Genomic DNA, 25,360 nt, shown 5'->3' on the forward strand with positions numbered 1-25,360 from the left:
GTGGGGGTAATTTCTTGACCTCTTGAAGATGAGTGTGTGATATTGCACATTGGAATACCCCAGCTTTAGGATCTTGGAGCATTTTTGAAAGAAATTTAGAGGGTGTACCTTTGCGTATGTCTGGATTTTTTGCTTGTTTAGACAATGTACCAATTCTTTGAAAGTACCATGTACACATTTGATAAATGTGTGGTTTAAAAAAGCAGAATTTTGAAAGACCAGAATTTTTCTTTTAGCCTTATTAGACTGTTTAAGTCATGGGTGGTTTTTGTGTTAAAGGAAGAGACGTACTGGCAGCCTTAAAATAGTATCCTCCTGTTTTCTGTGATGCTTCTAAGCTGCTTTAGCCTTTGCCTGTGCAACACCAGGGGAACAAAATAAAAGTATGTTTGAAAAGGTGTGTATTGAGCAGAGGAAGAGAACTTGGTTTCCGGTCGTGTGAGACCACAAGGAAAAGAAGAGAAAATTCTGCTGCGGCGAGGTCATGCAAGTGTGTGCGCGCAAGCTTCTGAGTAATGCTCTCCGGAGGGGGAGGTTTTGGATGTAGATCATTATAAAAAGATGCTTTGTTAAATAAACCAAAAGGCAAGTTGAAGTACAGTCTGCCTAATTGGTGTTTATTATTTTAGTGTAGGTTAGGGAAGGAAAGATCATTTGCAGAATAGGTGCATGGGGTCAGTAGCTAAAGGCTATTGCAAGATCACACAAGGGAAATGGAGTAATAAAAGGTCTCAAATGCATCACATGGGAAACTGTGTTGGACTAGGCAATATCTTCATAACTTTCTTTCGAAATTTTGCTTAGCCTAGGGGCTTGTTCGTAAAGCAAATAAAAGTTTTAAAAAGAGTATTTTTACTGATTTGAGAAAAGTTATCGACATTTTTTAACCACCTTTTATATAGATAGATAGGGGAAGCATTGAAGTCTGCAATTTTTTTTGAAAACCCTACATATAAAAGGGGGGGTTGTTACTTGCACAAAAAGGCGCACAGACTATTGTTGCTGTTTTTATTAGTTTCAATTGAAATATTGACCCAAACATCATCCCAAGAATCTAATTTGGTTCCAAAAGAAGAATATTCCTAATATTTTGTGGAAATGTCCCTTAGCTAACTTTTTGGTTTATGTTCTAATTACGATAGTTGTTACTGCAAACGTTTCTAATATAAGAAATACAGAGCATTACACAAGTATGTTTCTGCACTTGAAATATTTTCTCCCACTTGTGCAGCTGGATGTCATCTACCACTAGGGAACTGAAAACAAAAGTTGGCAGTGGTGTTTGGGATGTTTGCTGTTGCAGGTGCTTTCCTAATATGTAGGAAATGGTCTAGAGACAGGGATTATTACAATGATATGAAGTGCTGCAGAAACACATTATTAATAATACACAGCATTTATATAGCATCAACATATTACGCAGCGCTGTACAAAGTCCATAGTCATGTAACTAGCTGTCCCTCAAAGGGGCTCACAATCTAATGTCCCTACCATAGACATATGTCTTTAATACAGTCTAAGGTAAATTTTTTGGGGGAAGCCAAATAACCTAACTGCTTGTTTTTGGAATGTGGGAGGAAACTGGGTACCCAAAGGTAACCCATGCAAACACGGGGAGAACCTGCAAACTCCATGCAGATCGTGTCCTGGCTGAGATTTGAACCTGGAACATAGCGCTGCATGGTGGGAGCTGTGCCCAAAAAACACAAAAAGAAGACAAAACTGGTAATGGCTATTTCCTGTGGTCTTCATGTAGCTGAGCTTTTCTCCATTACCAATGTACCTTTTTTATCACTCGGATTCTGTGCTGAGTTTGCTATGTTGCTAGAAGATCTGGGCTTTTTCTTATGTCAGGGCTGCATTCCTTATGACAAAGTAGGATCCTGATTACAAAACGGCAGGAGAGGTGGAGATTTCCAGAAAGAAGATAGCAGAAGCAAGGGGATTCTTGCAGTGCATGTCCTACAATACAGCTTCCTTTTCAGCAAGGATGAAATTAAACAGCACAATATTATCACCAAGTCTAAATCATGGTTGCTTGGACCTGGTTGCATTATTCTCCCAGAATTTTGATTTAAAAAGTATAGACGGGGTCAGTGTCCCAGACTAGAGGTCGATTACTGAAGTCTCTAGGTGCACAACCTTCGGCACCGAAACCAACCCCCCATTGCTAAGATCACCTCATACAAATAATGTCCCCTGCTTTACCAACCTCAGCCTTGCCATGATCCTCACACATGTTTTAGTCATTGAAGAAACAAAATGCTGGCTTATATCTTTCCTGGAGCTAATAGGCTAGTCCTTGCGGTCCTGGCCTATGTTGCACCTGAATGTCCCATAAATCATAGATAAATGTGTAGGTACGTTAAGGTACTTGCAAATACTGCTCCTTGTGTACCCAAATGTCAGTCCATTCTGACTAAGCTTGCCCATTCCCATCTGCCAATTTATATCATGGTTTTCCTTATTGGTCAATGGGAATTTCTGCACTGTGAGAATAGGTGGTTCAAGTTATGTAGCCAGTTCGTAATGAACCTACATTTAGGAGTGCAAAAAACATTTAAAGCTTTTACAGGTGGCTGCACTTTATACCTGCTGGCAGCTTTATTTTGATATTTTTTATTTGAAAAATCCAGAAAATGAAGTGTGGGAATCATTAAAAGCTTAAAATATACGAATCCAACCCAAGTTATAAAAAAAGTATAATGATTACACTCTGTGAGACAAAGAAAGGTGCCCCTATCTAGTGGGTGCCAATCCCTTTGTGAATTTGATAATTAAATTATATTCAAGGTAAGCATGTAAATGTGAAAAAGATGTTATTTTTTTAATATGACTGCCACATTTACAACACAAAATGAAAAGCTTATTAAAATACACAATGGTTTCCCTTTAATACATCAGAAAAGCCTGCTGATGTTGTACAATGATTGGATTAAAGAATTAACCTGAAAGGCAGCCCTTGGCTTTGCACAGGACTCGCAGACAAATTAGTGCTTTGACACGTTAAAACGTTTTCACATGGTCCAAGGTTTGTTTTATCCCTTGTGCTTCTCGTAATGTTTATTTTATAGTTGCTTAAGGTTTTTTTGGCTTGGCGGAGAGACGCTGCTCTGTTTATTTTGCCATCTGGGAAAATCTGTGATATTAGAAACAGCCTTAATCTGTTTAGAAATGCATGAAGGGTCGCTATGGCTTGCCAAAATGGCCTACTTTGTGCTAGATATTTAAATTGATCACTTGGCAAAGTGCCTTCTTAAAAGTAAATAACATCTTACCACTGTTTTTTTAAACACTATGCCAAATTCAATATTGTCACCCCAAAACCTCAAATCCATCATAATACATTTGTTTTTGGCACCAGGAGCCAACGCTTGCAGTTCTTGGCATGGTGCTTTTGGCATTGTGGGCAGGATAAAAAGCTAAAGATCTTAACGTGTCTCTAGCATTTAAGGCATCCCTAAAAGTCAACTCCCGACCCTTAAATCTTCTCATATCTGAAACCACAACATTTAATCCATCTCCTGCCTCTAATAAATCCATATAGAGTATTAGGTCCCTTGTCTCCTTCAAGTTTTGGTAAATTGGAACTTAAGTTGACTTTGTATGGGGGTGTCCCTTCTGCAATAATGTGACTTCGCCTGATCACACCAGGTTTTTGCACATTCAAAGCTTCAGCTTTAATTGTCAGGGAGTCCTGGAATTCCAGACTTCTCTTTCATGTATCAAGATATCTTATGATTGGGTCATCCCGAATTGGCCAATTAAAATTGCCTAAGATCATCCTAAAGCAGAAATATAGATGAAAGATGGCCGCACTGCAATGCAGACAGGTGAGTTTGCATATACAAATAGTATTTCAATAGTAATTCATGATTCAGAGATTCTGAAACCGAAGGAGCAAATCCCCTACACCAAAGACATTGGGCCTGATTTATTAAAGCTCTCTAAGATTGGGGAAGATAGATGATCATGGAAGAACATGGCTGATGCAGTAAATCTGGAATGCGTATCTTAAAACATTTAGCAAGTAATAGCAAATTTTTTTTAGGTTCTATACCGGATCTGTTCCAGGTTTGTTGCATCAACCAGGTTCTCCCATGATAGTCTATCTTCTCCAGTCTTGGAGGACTTCAAAATAAATCATTGTCTTAGAAAGCCTAAAATTCCTGTCCTTGGAATACAATTAGGTAACCTTTGATTATGGGAACCATCTAATTGGTGACCATGTCCCCAATATAGAAATTGAAGTCTTGACATTTAGGGCTGTCACGAGGGGAAACTTTGCAATAGGAACAAATGTTTTGGTGAATTGTCCTCTCATTATCATCCTAAAAACAGGAATGAAAGGTAAAAATGATAAAAAAAAGCAGCAAAGGTGGAATTTTTAAGGGACAGATTCCTAATTATCATAAGTATAGACCAGTATGTAAATTTTAAAAAGTTTTTAAATAAAAAAAGCAATATTATTACTCTATATTTTTACTATATTAAAGAACACCAAAAATAACCCAATTGCATGTTCAACTCTTCCCATTTCTCTATCTAAACAAAACTTGGCTTACACACATTTAAGATTTTTTTTTTCTTTTCTTTGGAGACCCATAGAGCTTGAAATATTACCACTAATATTCTAGGGGTTCTCAATAAAACCTTTAGAAATGTCTAATTAGAAATTGATTTTTGTTCAAATACTTTTTAAATGTTGGTTTTTACATGTTGCCTTTGTGGCTGACAGGCTTTGATAATTTAATTTAACTTTGATTTTAATGGTTTTCTTTGCTTGTGAATCCTAAATGGCATAAAGTTTTAAGATAAAGAAGTTTCTTTGAAATATCCAAGGTGTTGATTAGGAAGCTGCATCTGTAATTTTGATAGAAGAAGTAATTAGCTGATCAGGAACTACTGAGAAATTCTGATTTATCTCTTTGGCGAGTAACAATATTGCTTAAAATGGCAATCTCTTCCTTGGCTTTTAGAAGTTATTGAATATGAAAAGGAGTATGATTAAGGGTAACTTTAGTTTCATCACATTAGAAAAAATCCACAGAACCGATAAAGGGATAAAACTGAATCTACACCCACTTACACCTTTATTCTGTAACAAGTTCTTATGCTGTCCATGTCCCAACTGGAATATCTCACTTCCTGCTGTAAAGAAGCTGAAGGTCCTGTTTTACATTCCTATGGTGAATGTATTCGGAAGCCTATAGCTCTGCCTCCAGGCTTTGTTGTGTTTTTCAAAGGAATAAATACACAATGGGCTTTGGAAAAAGAAAATTGGAAGTTTTAATCACAGCTAGGTGTTACTGGGAAGAGTAATTCTGCCCAAAGGTGGCATGACCGAAGGTCCCAATGATTGCCAATTTAACCCAAATGTAAAGTTTAAATGAAAGTCAAGAATATTCATTTATACAACCTGATCACCTGCTGCACCTTTGAATAAACAGTAAAAGAGCATCAGTAGTCTATTTCCTATTATCAGCAAGTTCTTTGTCAATATATTTCCATGTAGCACACCTTGTTAGATCCTGGTGTTGCCCATCTCCCTCCTACTTCTACCATGCAGGAAATGTCAAGGTGAATACCACCTAAGATTTGGATACTTGAACTAGATACATTTAAACAATTGGTGTTTAAATTTATATATATATATATATATATATATATATATATATATATAATATATATAGGTTTAGCTTTGAAAAAATGTTAGATGTAGTTCTACCTTAATCTGTATCATGTATTTCTCCTTGTCACCATCCATTAGTCATTGTGTTAGGCTGCAGCAACTATGAGTTAGAATGACCAAAGTTCTATGCTCAGTCATGAGCTCATGCTCATCACTTTTATCATGGAAACATGACCCCAGACCATATATGTAAAGTTTTGTTAGGAATTGTAAGCAAGACTAAATGACCTGTAAATCAACAAGGATGTATTGGGAGATAAAACCCACTATAAAGATGTATGTGTTCATCTGCACCAGTATAAGTAAAAAAAGGAAAATGAGGAAAAACTTTACAGCTTTGTGACAGAATTGTGTTAGCTTTTTCAGAAAGCAGTATGTAGAAATGTTAAAGTTTGAAATAGAAAATTACTGTATAGCAAGGCAATTTCATGTGGCTTTGAGGACTACAATATAAATACGCAAAAACATAAAAACTACATGACTTGGGGGTGTGATAATGGTGTACAACTGTGTACAAGGGAATACAGTCTTGTAGAAAAAAAGAAGGCAGCAAAGTGATTGCTCAGAGAGTTAACCATCGGATTATTAAAAAGTCCAATTCCTTAAATCACCCTAGACTCCACCAGAGTAGTTTGTCCCTTCCTAGTTAGATTCATCTTATTTTTCCTTCTAGTTTGTAAACTTTGTTCTTATATTTTGATTTTATGCTTCTTCTACTTGTCTACCATAGCCCTGATGAAGGGAATGTTTATCCCTAAATTGTGTTGGCTGTTCATGTACTTATGAAAAAATTAAAGCGTATATAATAAACATATTGTTCTGACGCTCTTGTTCTTTACACAAATATCAATTTATTATTAAATAATTTCGATATATCATAGTTAGTAACATAATATAAATAGTATATAGGCTTTGATGTAGACTCCGGTGGGGAACCATTTATTAGCACGACAAAAACCAGACAGATAACTAAACCAGACAGATAACTAAAACTTTAACTAAAACATGAATTATAGGGTATAAAAAAATGTTGGTTGTCAAACCCCACTGAGAAATAAATATAGAACTTCATTTTTTTAAATAAGAGCAGTGATAAAAAGGGGGGTCACATATTCCAAACCACTAATAAAAAGTAAATGAAAGTACCATTATGTTCTTAAACTACAAAAGTTTGAAAATGTAATGACAAATTCCATCAAAGAAAAACCGAATTAGACTACAGCTACTGTATTCTAAGCAACTACATGAAAGGAATTAAATTTAGTGCAATATTCATTAAAAAAGATTTCATTGTTATGTGAAAACAGCATGGGATTGGTCATTTAGATACATAAAACCTCACATAATTGTTTGAAATGGGGAAATCTGACTACATTTTCCATTTAATGCTTTGGTTGTGCTTAGAAAACCATAATACTGAATCATTTTTATCTCTGTGAAATCCAATGTAGTGCTAATGGTGTGTTGATCCCTGTGAGGATAATAACCTTGTCATATGAATACAAATATGTTAAGAAGGGTCTCAAAACTAGAACTAAAAAAACAATACATTTTATGGTCTATTCTAATTAGAACTAAAAAATAAAACTTGCAATGTCTATTTGGCCTTCATTGCCAGTGTAAATACTGCTGAAATTCCACAGCTGGGGTGGGAGTGTTCATTTAGGTAAGGGTAATTTGGTTAAAACTTCATCTACTTTTTACATGGCCAAAAACATACAACAAGTATTTAGTTTCTACACTTAAGCAAATTTAACAGACTTAGGGGATCCCTATCGGTATCAGGAGGATAGGTTGAGTATTGTCACAATTGTTGAGTTGTTGGGCTTTTTTAAGACCGCAGTTTGGAAGTGTTGTAAGTACACCCTAATGGTTGGAAACCGGAGAGCTCAGGTCTTATGGACTTTACAGCAAGTCACCAGTCCAGCCTGAAACAATTTTCCTAACAATACAATTGGGCTCAATGACCAATGTCTCTGAGCAAGAATGCTTTATGGACTTGGCTTTATTAAGAATACAAAGAAATCACCATGAAGGGTGTAAGAGAGTCAGGATTGTGAAGGAACATTAGAAGTAGATTATATGTAAATTGATAAATCCAATGTGCAACCCAATGGTGGACTCATAAGGGTAAACTTAAGTCCACTAAACATAGAAGGAAGCATCTGTTTAAAGCAGAATGAAACCCAGGTATACTCATCTGTCCCTGTTTCTTTGCATGATGCCACCATCATCCTCCTTTTCTTCCTCTTTGTGATCATGTGCCATTTAAATTGGCCAAGCCGGGATCATGTAACTCATGTACGTTTATTCAGTTGTAACAACCTCTGGGGAATCCTGGCAACTAAAGCTTAAACTTTTTTTGACAATTATACAGAGCAATCAAGCAGGTATGAATTCTTTTTGCAGAAGGGACATTGCCTTATTGCATGATCCAACATTTTAATTAGTGTAACTTTAGTTTCTTTTTAATAAGTGATCAACTCAGGTCACATTAATGTCAGCATTCGAAGCCTTGAAGAGCTCCAGGCAAATGGCTAAATACACATAAAGAAGCTATTTCAGAATAATTTTTTTGTCCATTTAGTTCTGAGATTTACAAAGCTTGGCAACACTACACTTCAATCAGGTGCATTTAACTAGAAATGTAGGTCTTTCTGCCCCAAACATGTGACTGGGTGGTAAAGGGAGAAGTAGAACATTAATGAAGTCAGCAACTTCACTGTGTCCGGTGCCTTTTATATCTACCTTTAGTTCAACATTTTTGAAAATGGTATGGGGATGTCGGCCAATCTGTCACTAATTTGTGAGGTCCAAGGATGTGAGGTGCAATATATTTTTTATACAGGTAGTTAGTCACATTCAACTAGACTTGTTCTGCTGATGACCTTTTGAAGCTTTTCAAGCTGCTTTATTGGCTTGGAAGGCTGAGAAATGTCTTTAACATTACAAGATCAAGTACAATTAAATGTAAATAACTACTACTGGATATACAACGTCGTGGATAGATGAGCACTTCAGACATTTCTGTACAGGTTTTTTTTATTTTTTTTGGATTCTGAGTATATTTATATGCTCTTTTCTATTTGTGTCTCTGGTATTTTTATACCGGTTTCAATCTTAGATTTTTTTCGAACGTATAAAAGATTGAGTGAAATTTATATTGCAGATTTGCCCTAAATGTCAGGTCAACTACAACCAAAACTGTATGCAGACACAGAACTTGTAACATTTCCTGGCTGAAAAAGGCATTAGACTTTAATTGCAGTTTTGTATGAAGTAAAGCTGCAATTAGCTTCTCCGTAGGGCTATCGGTTTAAAAAAGGTCATATGAAACTAAGCAAGAACAAGACTCACGCTTGGGTTTAGAATGCCGTATAATACTTCGTTTCAAGACTATCTTTGGAAACAAATGCTAATTACTCATAATATATAATTTTTATAGAGGAATTTAAAACACACAATATGTCAAGGTGGCACAATTGTGGTTTATAGCTGGTTCTCTTTTAATGGCCACCAATGTGTTCTCTAATAACAATCTCAGCTGACAATGTTGCTCTCGTGGTACGGTGAGATGGTGAAAGGTGAAGCAGAGCTTCGAGAAGGAGAATAAATTAAAGCTATTGTAACAAAGTAAATCAGAGTCTGGAGGTATCCCAAGTGAATGGTGGAGGAGAAACGGATGATAGAAGTGCTTGGAGGCCCCTTGTGATACTTGCAAAGATTGCATAAAAATATTTAGCAAAGTTGAAGGTTGTGACTGGTTCCCATTAAAGTTGATCAAACCACATATATGGGAGCTTCCTTATCTTACAAAGTATTTGTATTTTAACTTATGCAAATTTGGGGTTTACATATTGTCATCACATAGCACAGCCCCTTCTGCCCAGATAGAAAACCTTATATTTGTCTGGTGTAGTTAAGTAGGACTTATGGGTCTTTTGCTTTCCCCCAGCCTTTGTGTAGATAGTAAAAGTGATATGAGCCTACTGAATCCTCCTAATACTATGCTCTTTTGCTTCTTAGACTGCAGCACAAGTAACTGGCTCCTTGTGCTGCATCTCTCTCCTCCAGTCTTATATCTGCTGTACAAGTAATGCAATAGGCTGACACCAAGTCGATGCCTACTTATATGCATCGCTTGCATTTCAAAAAATATATCCGAAATTTGTATTACTTTTTGCATTAATGAGATTCTTTGACATCTGCCTGGAGTTGTTTGAATTTGACATAGAGATTATGACATTTGTGCTATGTATGTGTTTGATTGTATTGTGTTATCTGTGGCTTATATATGCATTTTTTTAATAATACATTAGCTGACGGTATTTCTTTTGCTGTTTTCTAGGGAGATGAAGTGTTAACTGTCATCAAAGCTAAAGCTCAATGGCCAGCCTGGCAGCCCTTGAATGTGTAAGTGTGAAAAGACATATGTTTCTTCTGTATTCTAAAGTCTTCCCAATTTCTGCCTTGACAAGTGTTGTATCGCCGGCGTCCCAGAGGTAAAGTGATAAACTCAAGAGCCGCTCTTCACTGACAAATTCACTGCTAACGTCCGTGTGGGTTGCATTGCCCTGGAAATGCTGGGAATTACTCTATTGTAGTCTGGCCAGAGAAAAATGCCCAGTGTATAACAGAATCATTCTGAATCATTTGTCAATTACAATATCGTTACAGAAAACTACAGAAGAGTTTTAGGTTTCATGTAGGTGTGAAATTACATTTGTAATGGGACTTAAAACTAAATGGTGTAAAATATACTGTCCTAAAGTGAACCTGGGGACTTAAAGCGGAACTATATTCACCTTTTTTTGCTTAATCATGTGGTCCTTTTTCAGGTATGGGATATTCAACCACTTTGATAGGCCAGGCCAGTATAAAATTTCTTCATTTCTCCTGACCCAGGTATGATGAGATTGTACATCCCTAGTTCATTGTACATGTACATTCAACAAAATTGCAAACAGGGAAAAAATTGGTTTCTTTGTAGAAGAGGCATGGCATGACCCCTCTGCAATCAAGAGCCGCCTGCTCACAATTTTTTGTTTGTTAAAGCTTTGGTTCCGCTTCTATAAAGTCCAAGGGTTCCAGATCAGATGTGCGCTTCTGATGTTTATATGCATTAAAATCTGAAGCACGTCAGATAAAGTTCATCTCTATCTGAAGGACATCTAGTATCATTTAACCCAGTGTTTCTCAAACACGGTTACGTCCTCCAGAGGTTTCCAGGGGTTCCTTAAGCAATGAGCAGTTCATGAGTCTCAGGTCAGTTTAACGGACACCAATTTTCTTTTTGGCTATTTGTAAGGGTCGCAGCCTTTCCACTGGAGAGCTAAATAAGCATTCTTCCTACCGACCACCACACTAATGTACTGTGAGCTGTGGATAGTAGGAAATCCCTAAAGACCTCAAAGAGTCACCCATATTAAAAAGATTGGAAACTGCTGATTTAGCCCTTTACCCCATCGCGTCAGTCCAATGTTTGCATCAGAGTTGTGGGTCCTGATGTGGGGGCAGTACTAAGGCAGGGTGGTGTGATATTTCAGTTCAAGCTATGATCTGTCTGCATACCATAGGAAGGAACAAGACCTGCTGATATGATTGGGTCTAAAATAGGGTATGTAATGAACATAAAAAGTTTTATTTAAAATTTCATTAGTATGTCAATGAGGAGCAACCAGGGATGCCAAAACGAAAGCATAAAAAAGTTTTGCTTTATTAGATGATGGGGTTACTACAGAGGGTCAATTACCGTCCAAACAAGCACAAGAAAAGGATCTCTTTTTTTTGTGTGGCACCACATTTATTGCACCCCTTGTCATGCACCCCACAATGAGCTCCTCGCTTCTTTTCACCCAATAGAATTTTTTTTTTAATGTCTTTGATCAATTGCATGACATTTTTCAGAATGGCTATACCTTGAAATACTTGTTTTACCATCTTAAACCGTTCACCTGCTGTATATCAAACTCTTTACCTTCAAAAAGTAGCTAATGGCACCCTGTAGAGAAATGCTAAGGGCATGCATACTTCATATTCTCTGTTCAATTTTCACCATACAGATAGTAGGAATAGATAAAAAGAAAGATATTTTCCTGCTTCCTGGAGCGTTAATAATTCTAATCACTTGTAGAACCTTTCCGGAGTAACTGTTGTTATCAGTACATCGGAGAAATCCTCATTCTGTCCTCAAAAGCCTCAGAAGTGTGAATGATAATACATTTAAGTGGAATTGTAGCTTTGTTAAAAAAAAAAAAAGAAAAAAATAACCCTATCCTGTATCTGCTATATAAAATACAAGATTTTTAGAAACCTCTTTCCCAGATATCGGACTACGTCCAAAGATTTTACGCACACCCTTTTGTAATGGGCTGGTTAGGTCAAAACTTCTGAAACAGTACATCAGACCAGCCTTGCATGATTCCCATGATTCCAGAACTTTTTAAAGAATATAATTTCCCTTTGTTGTGAAGAACTTTCGATCACTCTGTTATCCGATTCCAGTAGGTTCCGATTCTTTCTTTTTTCCCATGAGGATGGGACAGCGGGCGTCGTTCTTCTTCTTCAGTCCTCTTTTTCCGTCATCTGATCTTGCACTGCCTAGGCACGAGCTTGCCACTATTTTTTAAAACTCTGGCAAATCCCCTTCTGAACATATCCTAGATCAGGCATGCGCAAAAGGAGCATCCCAAAATCTCTTGGGATAGATGAGGATGCTTTGGTTTTCCAATTCAGTCTTATTCATTCAGAGTAAATAGGACGCCAGAGATATGCTTGAGTGTCCTTTTTCTCTTTTAACAGTCAAAGACCAATATATCAAAAAATGTTAAAATCTAGTAACCAATTTCACCTTCCAAGCTGAAAGCTGAAATCACAGATGTGTACACTCATTCTTGAAATGAAGTCTTCTATTTTGATTACTAATTGACAAGTCATATTATTTTTCCTTACCCTAATATTAGGGTCAATGTTTTGTAAATTAAATGCATCATTTCGGTGAGCTAGAATGGTTTTCCATTCTGAAAAAATAGCTAGCAGTAATTACGGATGAGTGAGTTGTCTAACTCCCCAAATTAAGTAGATTCCTTTAGAGCTTGGAAATTGACAATCTTTAAGGTGTTGTTGATTGGATAATTGTTGGAGAACCCTTTGCTAATGCATATCACGCATCAAAATCATAAAACATTAAAAAGTCTTTTTTAATTTAGAAACAGTTATGAAGATTCATGATGTTATTAATTGGCAGAGCTCTGTAGACCTCATATTAAGCTTATTAACTGCTTTGTTTCAGTTTCTGAAGCTTGGATAGCTATTGGCTGACAATGTAAATCTGTTTATTTTTACACTGTAAATAAATTTAATAAAAGAGCATTTTGCAGCTTACTGGTCCAAGGATGTGGCGGCTGTTTTTGTTTTTGCTTAGACTTGTACCTTGTTTTTTAACCTGGTGATTCCGCCAAGAACAAGTTTCCAGTCCTGGGGAGTTATCATTCACTATATGTCTAAGGCTCCTAACCTGCTCTACTGTTCTCTTTGAACTTCAGACATCTTCCCCATCCTATTTTGGAAGGAAAGTGATGAAGATCACAAAAAAAATATAAATGCAAGACTGATAACATTGTTTGAGATTTTAGTATTAGGATAAACAGGGCTTTTCTGTACTTACAATAAACATGGTTTTTATTACTGCAAATTGAGTACACCCCTTTCTGTTTTTATTGTATTTTTTATACAGGTTTTAGTGATTGATTTGATGATTGATTATTAGGAGAACTTTGCATACAGTTGAAGGAGTTTTGCTTGGGAGTTAAATGGTACAACTGCTTATTCTCTTCCCAGCCATTGGTCTCTATTGTTCATATCATTGTTCCATATCATTTTGTCTAGATATAGTTTCCATCATTCTAAATTACATATTTAGCTTTATTAATGCAATAGGACTGAATGAGCCATTAGGAAAAACTGCAGCAGGGAGCATAAACAACTGCTATAACTAACACTAAGCTAAATTGTTCAATGGGGTGATAGTAGCAGTTCGGTGGAGTCCTACCAGCTGAAACAAGGATAGGTACCTATACCTAAAATTTACTTTAAAATACAAAGACATAGAATACAGAAATAAAGTGCAATTTAAATTGGTGATATATAGAAATGAAAAAAAGGAAACAAATACAACCACCACACCACCATTTATTATTTTAGGGTTTGAATAGAAAAACTATTTCATAATAGAAGAGAAGTTGTTGTTTGGTTGGCTGTTTTTGCGTATTTCACACTTTTGAAAGCATATGCAACTTTCAATTTCTCCGCTAAAATCCACATGAGCATGACTGTTAGACTCATAGGACCCTATAAAAAGGTTTATGACCAACCCCAGTCAAATGTTTATTTCATTGGGAAAGGAAGTGATGAAAAATATGTTTAATAAGCTCTATAAAAAAAAACTTATTTCACCAGAATTAGAAGTAGAAGAACTAAAAAATTTTCAGTGCCTTTTAGACCATGCACCCCCATTTTTTTATAGTAATCCCAGTAACAGGGAGTGATCTCCCCAGAGGGTCAAAGGAAAACAAAAAGATGACAAATATTTAACGTAATAAATCTTTAACTTTTTCCCACTTTATCAAAACTAAAAAAAAGGCTGAAGATAGGCTTTAATTTCACAATGAATTGTTTTTCTGCATGAAGAGTTATATATTGTGGCCCTTTTAAATACAAACAGTGCTTCATTCTGTCCCTTTATTTAATGATGCCATCACCAGCCTGCGTGGCTTCAATATTTCCAAGGCATGCAGGAAACAAGAATCTCTTTGCCTCCATACCTTTCCCTGATCAGTAGAGTTGTATTAGGAATTCAGGCAGTTTACATAGCACAGTTTCTTGATGAATAAATGTCTGATTACAAACATTCAGTCATTAAGTTGTGTGCAAGCAAAATAATTTAATTAATTTTTTATAAATATTTCCTTGCATTAGATTGGGTATTTACAAAGTTCATTTTCACCACATTGACTAAGCTGTGGTAAGGTGATACAGAATTTCACTTTTCTAAGAGAACAAATAAAATCTAAATGCGTTTAGTAGATAAACCCCAATGATTCTAAATAATGGATGACTCTGTTTTTTTAATGACCAGCTTCTAGTAAGTAAAAGTTCTGAATTGTAAAAAAAAGTAATTTCCAAGGTATAATTTAATTAGCCTATTTGGTATATGGAAAAGGTTCCTCCACTCAGTTTTGCTTTAAGTCATTTCTTGATACGAGTTGAAGGTTTCTGCTGTATCAGGAGAAATCTCACTGAATGCTTAAAGGTAAAATGCTGAAGAATAGCTAACCAATATAGACATTATTCTTACCCCTTTTTTGTTCCTAATTAGATAATTTGTGCTTTTCTCAGACATTCACAATTATATTTTGGTGGAACTGGACTCTTCACCTTTCCGCATTTTGTAATAATGACTCCCAACCTAGTTTAGTCTGACATTTTACTGCCATTAAACCTTCATTTAATGTCGCCCTAAATCTTTTTGGCTTGGATGCAAGATTTTGATTACCCGATTATCTTTAAAAAAAAAAATTATTTAAAATTCCTATTTTACCAGAAACTGCTTCAAATTTGTCTAAAATTTGAATAACATTGCAAAATATAACGGGACATTGAAGGCATCCAAATTACTGAAATTTACAACAAAGTAGGATCGAAATTTATAAAATCACATATTTTATTTATTAAAAACCTATACAACATACAGATTGACACCCTACGCGTTTGATAGGTTCTTGAATATGCTTCTTTAGGTGTGTTAACGTTTATGCGAGAACACAATCAAGTACCAGCAAATTCAAACTCCTTCATTACAAAACCTCATCACCCTCCAGCAGGAGACAGATGCAGTCAAAGAACCAAATTGATGCACAGTTGGAATTTATTTATGGTCCCAAAAGACCTATTTATTACCATCTGGTGGTGCTAAAAAAGAAAATCTTTGGTATGGCACAATTTTGGCTCTATCTTGGCACCATTTGAAGCTAATTAAAAGTGGTGTGTGATTTTTAGCACCACCAGATGGGATTAAATTGGACTTATGGTACCATACATAGATTCTAAATGTGCATTAATGTGGTACTGATGGCTGCTTTACCCTAGACTGCTTTTTCTGGCCGAGCCTGGTAGACTGGGTTAATGTTTTGTAATGAAGGAGTTTAATGCTGTATCATAAGTTGGTAGTCTGATTATTGTGTCCCTGGATATAAGTTTCTGCTCCTGAAGAGGTAAATCCAAAAACGCCTTGTCTAGGTAGAGAATAAACTGTCAATCTATTGTTATGTTAATTGTTGAGTTCCACTAACCTGTTTGATTTTGATAATGGTAATTTGTATTTGTATATGCTTTAAAAAAATCACATGGAATTTTATATATATTATGTGATCATTTTGTAAATTCAGTCCATTATCTTATACAATGGTATTACATTTCTGATATTCTGGGATGTAGCATTTTGGTCCACGTTTTTTTTAATGTTTATTTATTGTCTTCAATTTGTATGGCATTTTTCTGAATTTCTAAAGTATGTTTTTTTTGTTGACAAAAATTGCCAAAATGGTGCAACCGAAGCCCCAGTAGTTTATATAAAAGATTGTTTTCCTTTTATTTCTATCCCCTTGAAGGTAAACAGGGAAAACATGTTGAATAGCTACTAAGTAAGACAACATTACTTCTTTATTTGCTCACAATATATAAAGTTAAAATAGAACATGCTATTAAAAGCCCATTTGTTCTGCATGCCTTTTTTCTATGCTGTTTTTGTCCTGCTAAAAAAAAAATCTTATTATTAATAAGTGCAAAGGTTGTTAATTTAGGAGTAATAACATTTCACTCTGACGATTCATTAACGTGCCAAAGTGACCTAGTTTTAAAATGCACAGCCTTGGTTTTCAATGAATAGTTCTATCTGCAGAACCAATTGATAAAAATGTTAATCAAGAAAGAACAAATTAGATTGCAAATTGTTGTTTTGCTCAATCAATTAAGCCTTTGACTATTCATCTGAGAAGCTGGATGAGAATGAAAAGAAGTGTATAAGGTATTTTTGGATCTTTATTTGTATAGATTAAACCAACTGTGGGATAAAAGGAGAAAAAAAGAACTTGGTATTTCACAAAAAACAAAAAGGATGTGTATACCGGCAAAAGGAGTGTGCTGCTTGCAGATTATAGTCTGATGTATGTGCTTTTCTGATGTCTCTCCTGGTGCTTAGAACGTGTCAGTAGAAAGCCAAAAAAAGACTTTTCTTTCATTCCGGAACCCTTTTATTTTTATATTGGTTTAGTGGTGACTCTCTGAATATTGTGATTTCATTAAATAAATCTAAATTGCCCTAAAGAGATGAGAAGCGCAGCAGGAGTGAAGCTATTTTGATTTTTTTCAAAAGTAGGCTATACATTGCTAGATTGTGAGGTTTTAAAAAGGAATGAGAAAACATTTGAAAACCCTGGCTGCAGATTTACATAACAATGAAACTGAAGAATGGTGATCTACATAAAAGTACAGCCTTTATTTGGGTAGTTTTTACTGAAAGCAAAATTTATTGTGTTGAGTACTAGGGGCTCAGGGCTATATTTACCATAGGATGCCAGCAAATAGGACAGCATGGTTGGAGGAGCAGGATCAAGCCCCAACATTTACAAATTACAATGACTTGTAACATTGTCCAGCACTTGAAATGTTTCCATTGATAAGTGTATCCTTTCCAGCCTTGGAGAGCTTTCATATATCATGCTCAATGAGTCTGATTTATCGAAACTCCCCAAGACTGGAAAAGTTACGGGAGAACAATCATGGGAACCTGGAGGTCCAGCAACCAGTGGGTCACTTAGCATACATTGTAGTAGTATAGCATAAGAACAATAAACTACACCATGGAGGTGTATTGATGATAACATACAATTAAAAAGAACAAATGATTCTTATTTAAAAAAATACAATGTTCTCATTATAGGAATGTATTTTATAGCTTTATTCGAGTCATTGATAGACAGATAATTCAAGTACTGGTTGTGTTTATGCTGTTCTATGTTGCTATTTGTAAATGGTTGGTGTTCAGAAAGTTGGGTTCTGTAGAAGTGAGTTAGAAGAAAATTTAAAGAAAGACCCAGATAGCTCATTATTTAAATAGGGCCAACCAAGGTCTCTGCTACCATATGTTTTGCATGGCAATTGCCTATTCAGGCATTTGCATCTGAATTGGGAAGGCTAGGGGAATGTTGCATCTTCTCCATTACCTTAGAACCACTGTGTTAGATTGGATATCATAGGAAAAATGTAACATCTGTACAATACTTTATTTTGTCTACTATCACACTGTAGCCTTAGTTTCATAAGATGCAGCTTAAAACAAAATTGGATTTTCTATGGCTGTAGATAAGCACAAGGCAGTTCTTCGTAGACTTTCGGCCAATTCAATAGCCATAAAAGTTTTAATTTTGTTTAAAAAACAAAAGCTGGAAATGATCTCAGGGTTAGAAGTCACATAGAAGAGGATGATGGATATTAAAATGTCACGGGCAGGCACAAGCATCATGCGTGACTATGCTGTGTGATAATTGAGCTACGGTAAGAAGACAAATTAGACACACAAAGACGCTGTTTATAAGACCTCTAAATATTATAAAACTCATGGTCTAAAGATTTAAAAGAAGCTTAGAAAAGTGATGGCAGAAAAAGGCCAAGTGGTTTATCAAGTCTGCTGTCATTTTTTAACTTTGTGTCTGAGAATTGACCTATGTTTATACCAATGGGGTTTATATTTACTTAATCGTGATTGCTTGATTCCTTACCTTTGCTGGAAGTCTGTTTTAAGCATTTGCTACTCCCTTTGTATAAAATAGACTTTATAAGGTTCATTTTGAACTTTTTATCTTCTAGTTTCATCTCAGCTTTGTTACAAATTTTGCCCTTTGAAACTTTTAATGTATTTAAATTTCAATATTCCCCAATTCCCTCTAAGACAATAGGTAATATGTTTCTACAGCTTTTCCTAATATGTTTTATCCTTCAGATCCCCACTTGTGTTGCTTATCCCTGTGCTCATTCTGTCATATCAATATCTTTTTCTGGTATCAATCTGTTGCATAGATCACTCACAACATTGAACATTATTTGAACACACAAAACAAAAACTGCATGCTTCCTCAAGTGGACTCATAAATTATTTAGACTAAAAAACATGTAATATAATAATATGTAATATATACAGGTAATCCCCGGGTTAAGAACATCCGACATACAGACACTTCCTAGATACAAACAGGGCTTCCCTGCTCACTCCTCTGCAGAACGGAGGCTTGAAGGATGGAGGGGGCAGTTTGCATGACTTGCAGAAAAAAATCTTTTGCTAAACACAGCTGAGGTTGTGGGTGATCTTAGAGGCGGGGGGGCTCTTTCTGCAGCCTCTTGTAAATCTTTAATGACCAAGACAAACTCTGCAGTTGTTTCTATTTGCATATAAATGCGCAGCTTGCTCCAGAAGTTAATGAATGTCTAGGCTCCATAAAGATTTTTTTTTTGCTCTGTTTGTGATGAGCTTACAGTGAGGATTTTATACAGTAACTGACATCACGCTGCCTAATAATATGTTCAAATTAAGAACAAACCTACAGTCCTAATCTTGTATGTAACCCGGGGACTACCTGTAGTAAAGAATCCATAGTGCCATTTCAGATGTGGACTGACCATAGTGTTCTACTGCAGGCTCAACCACTCCCATTCATCTGGAGTACTTGGAAACCATCTTGTGCAGTCCTTTGCTTATGGTTGTGGCGGATTGTGGGGCAGTTTCTGAAAGTTGCTTCTGGCCATTCAATTTTATTTCCTACTCTGGGGTAACAACCACCTCTCAGCCACACTCAACCTCACTTAATAGCAGAACAAAACGGTTATCAAACTCTGTGGTTGACGACATAATAATGTCAGGGGTTGCTGGGAGTGGTTAACAGCTGCAAATTTAAAAAAAGGACTTTGGGCAATTTCACACTGGTGGTGGTGGAAAACCTGTAGTTGGAAGCTCTTGGCCACACAAAAGCAATAATAAATGTACGAGAGGGTACAAATATGCTCTTTTGCTTTATAGTGCTGCACAATGCTTTCTGATAACGTTACCTTGTGGCAAGTCTACCTGAATCTGTCTAATATCACTTTGCAATCTTGTTGAATTTTCTAATAAAATGCACACAATGCTCCTGGCAGTCAAAAACTATGCGAAATAGGCTGACTCCGACTATGGGTCACATAAGGGAGCTTGAAAGCATTATGTTGTATTACAACCAATGGCAAAAGATACTTTGTTACCCCAAATATCAAGGAGAATTTGTAAAAGATAGTGAATTCACCAACGATTCCCTAGTCAGGAACTTTCCAATTCCCTTTGTTTTAATGGAAGTGATTGATTCTCCACCATAGATTATTTGATTCCTTCTTTATAAATAGTTTGGACTGTACATTTTATTGCTAAGTCCATTGTCATAGCTTCGGTAAACTTATTCTTGTGAGAGTTATCAAACTTCATTTAATGTTTGTCAAAAAACATGATATCATTTTTTTTCTGTGTAAATGTTAAACCCTTTGCTTACAATATAACACTGAAAGAGCAGGGTCTAGTGGCTTGTTTATTTTCAAGCACTATGTTTTTTGCTTCAAAAACTGATAGGTAGACATTTTTTCTTTATTTCCATGGCAACTGATCTGTGTTCCAAGTTTTCTGTTACTGCCCTTATCAAGTAACAGACAGTCCAGGTTTATCCAAAGCAAAAACTGACTTTTGATGTTGTTGAAAATTGAACATTTTTACCCCCTGGATCAGCAAGAAAAGCAGAATGCACTTCTGAGACAAGACGAGCTAGAAAATATTTTCAAGACTCCTTCAAGTCAGCAGTTTATTATGTTCAACATTTACTTTATTCATTGCAAAGAAGCAGGAAATCCATTGCTTGCATATTTTAAAATAAAACAAACAGAAGCGAACAGTATGCTGGTCTTTAGTTGGAAGTTGCTTACTACGGAGAAGTGATGGGATTTCACCTTGAATAACTGGTAAAGTAATTAAAGGCTTTTTTTAAACTTGTTTCTTTTCATACTAATATATTTAATAAAATAACTGTACAGTCACATAATTATTCCTTGAAAACATCTTATGCCCAAATGCCTTATACTCAGCTGTATACAATCTTGGTTGAACCACGCTGTGTGGACCATGGGGAACTGAAAAGCTGCCAATGAAACCTCTCTGGGCCTGTCCAAAAAAGTCTTGCTAACAATAGATGGCCACTCAATAGTAATGGAATTTGTCCCCGAATTCAGAAAGGATTTCAACATAGTCTAGGGGAGTCCAGCAGCAGCTGCATGGGCCATGGGCCACACAAAGAATATAGGCAGGTGGATAAAAAACATGTGGTGCTGGATAAATATTTAAAGAATAACTTTAAAAAAATAATGTTAGCCTTAATGGTGTAAAGATCCAACTCTTGGTAAACTTTAAAAGGGTAATAAATGAATGTATTTATAACTTAAATGTGGTATTAAACCTGTTTGCAAAAAAAAACACACTGCTATTAAACGAAAACCCCTGAACACTTTACATATCTCTTCCACTATAGAAACTCTTTCCCTATTCTTTTATAAATGTATTTATTCTGTACAATGCCTGTTGTTCATGCCCAATGCAGTGTACTTTTTGCCCTTTCTCAATATTTGTAAGAGAAATGAAGCTGGGTTCCGGTTCCAAGGAAGGACCAGAGAACATGGCAGTGAAATAAAATTGGCATGAACATTTTTTCTACTAAATGTTCCTTTTTAGGTTGCTGCATTCATTTGTTCCCTTTAGATCAGTCTGAGGTTCACCTATGGCTATGTGCAACTGGCAAGGTTGTGGTGTGGTTACTGCATTTCTTGCCAGTTAACCACTGTGGGGTGGAGATCCTAGAAGTAACTTCTCCCCAGAGTAGCTCTATAGAAAATGAATGGGGGCATCAGTAAGTGGTACTGTAGTTGTCAAATTTGCAGGTACTGGTTCTTTAAGAACTAGAGCTGCAATTCGAGCGATCAAGTGGCTGACAGGTTACTAGCAGAGTACTGCAGCAAACGTTACGAAAAAAAACTGTTGACAGCACTAGTACTTTTATGTACTGCTAGCACAAGGTTTTCATACTCTTGCTTGCAGCCCAATTGCAATATAGTAATAAATTGAAAGGGTTCAACTTTGCTTAAAAAATTTACGCAACTGTAGATGCAGGACTATATACTTTATATATCACATACCGGACCAGTCTTGTATAAGAATCCCATATGTGGTCCCATAAGAGTCAATGTGCTGGCTTCTGGTTTTAGACATCCCAGCAGTACAGAAAACTTTCTCCCATTTAATAATATCCATCGTACAGTTGACTACTTTTTCTCTTCTTATAGTTCAGTAGACTAGAGCAAATATCAGTACATTGGCATGAAAAAGCACTAAAATTAGTAGGATATTAAAACCATAATTATATACTTAACCATATGGATTCTTCATCTCGGTAAAAACGTTGCTGCTATTTGTATGCACCGATTTACACTCTGCCAGCCTGCAGAAAATAATGATAATGAATGACGATTAGAATATTAATAAATTCTTAATAGGACTTTAACAGTTTACTGCTGTTAATATGTTGCCCAAGATTCATGTCTTCAAGTGGGAACTTTATTGAAAGCCTCTAGTGTCTTCACTCTGAATATAAATTCTTGTAGCATACTCCCTGTCTTTCTAGAGATCAAGTGTCTGACAGATGGAGTAGCACTTATAACCAAGATGAATCCCTTTTAATTAATTCTGTTGAAGTGGATGAACTGTTTTGATCATTGTATGGAGAACACATGCAGACTCTTATCTCTTATAAGGACGTTTAAACTTTTTTAAGATGTCTCACTAAGTTCTGTGCACTGTATAGTGATATTATCGGTAACAAACAAAGGTATCAGAGTACTTTTATTGGTTGCTGTTCCATTCTTTGTTGTTTATGTTGGATACAATGCGGGAACTAACTTGATGTCCATAGTTCTAAGGGGGCCAAAAATGGACATCAGAAGGAAAGACGTCAGAGAAGGCGACCTGTGTTTCATATAATGTCACCTTGACATCTCTTCTTCGGTGGATTAACAGCAACTCACACTTGCAGCCATGAATATGAAGGCATAAACACCTATTGAGATTTTCCAACACCAAAGATCGAATTATGAAAGTTTATGGCAATCAACATTTTGTTTTTCACATACTGTGCATTTAGGTTGTGTGTCTTACATTTGGGAATATAAATGTTAGGGTATTTACCTGGCACTTATTGGACCCAATGAAGTGGATTTGACATGGTCCATAGTCACGCCATGGGGGGAAGCCAATAACCCAACTGCATGTTTTTGGAATGTGTTAACCGGTACTCGGAGAAAACCCACACAAACACAGAGAGAACCTGCAATTTCGTCCTGTATGCGTCCTGGCCGAGAACTAATTTTAGTGCTTTTTCATGCCAATGTACTAATATTTGCTCTAGCCTACTGAACTATGAGAAGAGAAAAAGTAGTTAATTGTATGATGAATAATATTAAATGGGAGAAAGATTTCTGTGCTGCTGGGATGTTTAAAACCAGGCAAACCGACTCTTATGGAGCCACATATGGGATTCATATACAAGACTGGTCCGGTATGTGATATATAAAGTATATAGTCCTGCATCTACAGATGGATCCATTTTTCAAGCCCAGTTGAACCCTTTCTATTTATTAATTTAATACAGTCAGGCTGAAATCAAGAATATGCAAAGCTCAGACTGATAACCTCCAAGCCACCGTGCTGAGTTTATAATGTAAATTACGTATTTATTTGCTATTCTTGATTACCCACCTGAGTTTCCCAAGCCAAAAACTCTACTTCTATGTTTTAGGTTCATCACCCCTATTGGACCTATAACTATTATTGCAGGTAATCGGATATAATCAATTTATGAAGAAAGGGCCATCTTATCCATCTTCATGCCATAGAAATTTAAAATCCATTGCCATTATACAACCATGCCCTCGGGAAGCTAAACAGATGAAACAAACCTATTGCAATAAAGGACTATTTAGGAATAAACACTTTACAACCAACTGGGACATACCGGCTGCCCAGACCACCCCATGCATTTTTAATCTGTCACCTCAAGGCAGGTTTATGGTCTCAGTGGCCAACAAGTCAGCAAGTAGATTAGACTTGAATTAATTGCCTGGGCACTGGAGAGTTTTGTATGTTTTGCAAAAGTAATTGTTTAGGAGTGGATAGTCTATATTGGCTATGGCTATCAATGTCCTCATCACAGACGAGTAGAGTACAGCATTATCGATCAGTTGCAAAGAATAAGGAGAAAGAGTTTGTGTTTGCTGTAATTGGTACATGAATCCTCCTCATGTTTTTTAAACACATTTTTATCATTATTTTTTTTTTGCTAAGGGAATTGTTTTATTTCCTATGGTTGGAAGACAAACAAAACTCTATTCATTTTCTTAACTATGGTAAGTAAGAATCTTTCCAATATTCAAAACAATAGCAAATATTTTCATTCAACATTTATTTTTTTCTTGGACAATTCCTTCTTTTGTTCTTTGCCACCACTTACAAATTTCAAATGGTTAACTCGGCAAACCCACCTTTCACCCTAACCCACTTTTTACACCTCGCTCAACAATTTTTTTTTGCAAGTTTCCTTGGCATTAGTTATAAGTTAGTAGTTGGCTACGTACACAGATGAAGGATTCAGGTAGGGAAAAAACTGAAGTTGGGTTTGCCAGGTGGCTTATGTTGCTTGGAAGAGACTTGACCACATCAGGACACATGTGGAAAGAGAAAAAAATGAACAAACTGGCTGGGGCAAAGGGATGTATCCAAGAAGCTGCTGCCTAGTAGAAGTCACTTTGGGGGGTTTTGCTACTTTTTTAGCCAGAGTTCAGTTCTGTTCTCATATTCAGTTCTGTTCTCATATTTGAAGGATGCGTACATGCTTTGTAAAGTTGAAACTGTAAAGTGCAGCTCCAGGCCTGACTTTTTACCTTTGGTTTGGATGGTGTCAAACAACTGAGAACAACTGATGTCTAAACTCAAGGCCTGGTAGTTGCATGTGGCCCTTTGGCACTTATCATGCAGCCCTTAGGCTAGCTACACACGTGCAATATCTATCGTTTTAAAACGAATGATCAATGATTATTCCCAAATATTTTAACGATATATATATAATAAATATATATAAATATGCAAATATAATCCATCAATAATGTACACACTAGATATCGTTTGAACAGTCATTTGAAAATCTTTCAAACGATGCAGAAAGTGGCATGTACAGGACAAAGTGTATCACAGAACAATCCACGATCACTGAACGACCGTACACACAATAGATTACGAATGATCGTCGCCCAATCAGATCTGACAGAACGGTTGTTCATTTCCGGTGAGATTCCTCGTTCGTCGTCGTTGACCAGTCGTTGTGCACTTTGGTTTACGAACAATTATCGAATGATCTGTTGTGGATCGTTCATTTCCAACGACAATTATTGCGTATGCAGCTTTAGGACACCTCCAGACAATTCCTTGTGTCTTCTTTACTTAGC

General features: G+C 36.2%; 1 protein-coding gene across 1 annotated transcript in view; it reads left to right on the top strand.

The window, feature by feature from the left end:
• Nucleotides 1-25,360, top strand: part of SPON1 (spondin 1) — a 185,672-nt gene that overhangs the window by 121,627 nt on the left and 38,685 nt on the right. Inside the window, 1 exon segment of the mRNA XM_072421896.1 lies at nucleotides 10,041-10,105. Coding sequence (XP_072277997.1) covers nucleotides 10,041-10,105 — 65 coding nt within the window.

This window comes from Pyxicephalus adspersus, chromosome 9 (assembly GCF_032062135.1).
Source record: "Pyxicephalus adspersus chromosome 9, UCB_Pads_2.0, whole genome shotgun sequence".
Taxonomy (NCBI): Eukaryota; Metazoa; Chordata; class Amphibia; order Anura; family Pyxicephalidae; genus Pyxicephalus; species Pyxicephalus adspersus.